The sequence below is a fragment of the Chelonoidis abingdonii genome, chromosome 26, assembly GCF_003597395.2.
Source record: "Chelonoidis abingdonii isolate Lonesome George chromosome 26, CheloAbing_2.0, whole genome shotgun sequence".
NCBI lineage: Eukaryota > Metazoa > Chordata > Testudines > Testudinidae > Chelonoidis > Chelonoidis abingdonii.
In genome coordinates, this window is record NC_133794.1 from 11,013,723 (window position 1) to 11,016,412 (window position 2,690).

Consider the following 2,690-nt stretch of genomic DNA (forward strand, 5'->3'; position numbering starts at 1 on the left):
GAGCTGGCGGAGGGGACAGCGGGGGGGGGCGCAGAGCTGGCCTGGGGGAGAGCGGGGGGCGGGATATGACTCCAGCCGGGCCGATCAGCTGCCGCGAATGGTGTGTGGGGGGGGACAGCCCTTGCAGCGTCGTAACCCGCAACCCCCCTTGTCTCCCCCCCGCCGGGTCGTTGTAGTTCCTGGTTCGCGGCTCCGCTGAACTCCGCGCTCCGGGCGCTTCCTGCTTCCCTCTCCCATGGGCTCCCCAGGTAGGTGCCGCCCGGTACGGACCCCCCCTGCCACGGCCCCACCCCTGCCTTCCTCCCATGGGGGCAGCTCCCCCCAGGGGCAGGAGGCCTCCCCGCCCCCCCATAGGGTCCGTCTCCCCCTTTTCCAGCCCCCTACGTCCTCCTACCCCCACCCCCCGGGATAGTTCTACCCCGGGGCGCGCTGGATCCAGAGGGGGGTCTCAGTGAGCCCCCCCCGCCCGTCCAGGTGTGGGGCTCTCCTGCGGGGGGGAGGGGCTGGCCCCTCCCTGCTGTGGGTCTGCTCATGGGGCCCCAGTGGGGTGGGCCTGGGTTACAGCTGCTGGGGGGTGGGGGCATGTCTGGGAGCCCGGACGCCTGGGTTCGTCTGGGAATGGGGATCCAGAGGGTTAGAGCAGGGGGTGCTGGGAGCTCTCCTGCCCCCCAGTCAACCCCCCAACTCAGCCCCACTTTGGGGCTGCCCCAGCCCTGCTCTCCTGGTCCCCTCCCCCCACATCTGCTCAGGTGCCAAGGGGCTTCCCCAGACAACAGGCCCCAATTCAGCCCCCGCCCCTCCTGAGACACCCCAACCCAGGGACTGACTGACTGATGGGCAAAAGCTCCTTGGGGCACCCTCTGCCCCCTCATGCCACCCCAAGGTGAGGGTTGGTCTGAATCCTGCTGAGGTTGCCGGGGTGGGGGGTGGGGAGCCATGACCTTGGGTGGCCCCTAGTGTGGGGGGAAGGGAGAGGCCTCCTCCCTTGTCCCCACCCTGGTGCCCCCCTTCAATCCAGGCTGGCACTTGCCTGGTGCCACTCTCTTCCCCATGGGGTATAGGGCCCCAGCCATAGCCCCGGAGCACAGGATTCAGTGGGGTAAATGAGGGGGTGTTATTCCTGGCACTGACTGGGGGGAGGGGAGGAATAAATGTGTGTGGGAGGGTCTCCCCAAATGTGCCATGGGGCTCGGGATCCACCTGCTCCTAGTGTCCAGGGCTCAGGCTCAGTTTGTGGGGCTCGATCCCGAGGTCCCCGATCCCTGCAGGGTGGGTTGCACCTCTCTGTGCTCCCTGTATTCTGGGCCTGGCCTGAGGTGTCAATGACAGCAGTCTGAGGGCTGCTCTAACTTCAGCTCTGCTCCCCCGGGCGCGCAGAGGCTACCCAAGGTGCAGTGCCCTCTGACCGCACCCCTGATCTGCCCCATGTGGAGGGGCAGGGCCTGACCCCACTTCACCATCAGAGGCCCCTGCAGGGGTGATTCTTGGGGGGAGGATGCACCCCCATTCGCACTGCTGGAGGGTGAGTTTAACGGGGGGACAGAGCTGTGTCTTAGGGTCCCGCTAGACCCCCCTCCTTCTCCCATGGACAGCCCCACCCCCAGCCTCCTTATCCTTCCCCCAGGATTTCCCATTCATTACTCTGCTGTTTCATAACCCAAGGTGTGTGTGTGTGGGGGGGGACACAGCCTTGGGCCTTATAAGTGGGGTTTTTGCAGCAATCATGCCCCCCTGTTTGTTAACTCCCCCATTTGTTAAGTCCCCAAACAAGCATTTCTTCCTCGCCCCACACTGTTTTAATTGCAATGATATTTATTAAATGACTGTCTTGTGACTATCATGTTTGTGATGGGTGACTGATCAGCCATGGGGTGTGTGTGTTTCATTTGAACTTGGGGGCGGTTGTTCGCGTGGGGCAGGCAGTGGGGTACAACCCACCTGCCACCACGGAGATGGACGGGAGCTAACTCACACAGCGATCGGGGAATGGACCCGAGAGACACCCCCGTCTGCGCGGGATCTGAGGGTAGAGATTTAAAAACCAGAGGGGACAATGATGGTCGCCCAGGCTGCCTGCCCCTGCAGAACACCGGGGCTGAGGGGACGGCCGGGTCCTGGAGGGGATCTGCCCCCCCCGATGCTTCCTGGAGCTGAAGGTTCAGATCCCAGCTGGGGCTGCGGCACTTGGCTGGCTGTGGAAGGGGGTGGGATGGGGTCCGTGTCTGTTTGTCTGTCTCTAGCCCACCCGGGAGGCGATGCTGGCGGCTTTGATAACTGTTCTTTTCTCTTCAGTGTCATTTGTTTTATCCAGGATGGCGGCATGCGGGGGCGCCACTAAAAATAAGCTCACGGTGTCTAAGCCCGTCTGGGACTTCCTGACCAAAGAGGCCCCCTCCAAGCTGGTCAGGCTGAAGGAGGAGACCAAGCTGAGCATTCTGATTGACGGGGAGACCTCGGAGATCTACGTGCTGCAGCTCTCCACGCCGGCCCCCGGGGCCGGCAACGGCCTCTACCTGGCCCGCAAAGCGCTCAAGGCCCTGCTCAAGGAGACGGAGAAGGAGCTAAAGAAGGCGCAGCGGCAGAGCGAGCTGGTGGGGTGCATGGCCCTGCTGGACAAACCCGGGGGCGAGTTGCGCCCGCACGGGGCTGGCCTCGTCTCCCGGGGTCAGCAGCCCGCCGGGGCCAGGGCG

At 64.3% G+C, this 2,690-nt stretch overlaps 2 protein-coding genes across 3 annotated transcripts in view; one reads left to right on the plus strand and one right to left on the minus strand.

Annotated features, from left to right (window-relative positions):
* The window catches only part of DCTN2 (dynactin subunit 2), a 350,710-nt gene that overhangs the window by 90,611 nt on the left and 257,409 nt on the right, over positions 1 to 2,690 (minus strand). The window lies entirely within an intron of this gene.
* DTX3 (deltex E3 ubiquitin ligase 3) overlaps positions 1 to 2,690 on the plus strand; it is a 9,322-nt gene that overhangs the window by 927 nt on the left and 5,705 nt on the right. The window contains exons 2-3 of the mRNA XM_032770105.2: positions 177 to 248; positions 2,293 to 2,677. Coding sequence (XP_032625996.1) covers positions 236 to 248; positions 2,293 to 2,677 — 398 coding nt within the window. The 5' untranslated portion in view covers positions 177 to 235. The remainder of the gene's footprint in view (positions 1 to 176; positions 249 to 2,292; positions 2,678 to 2,690) is intronic.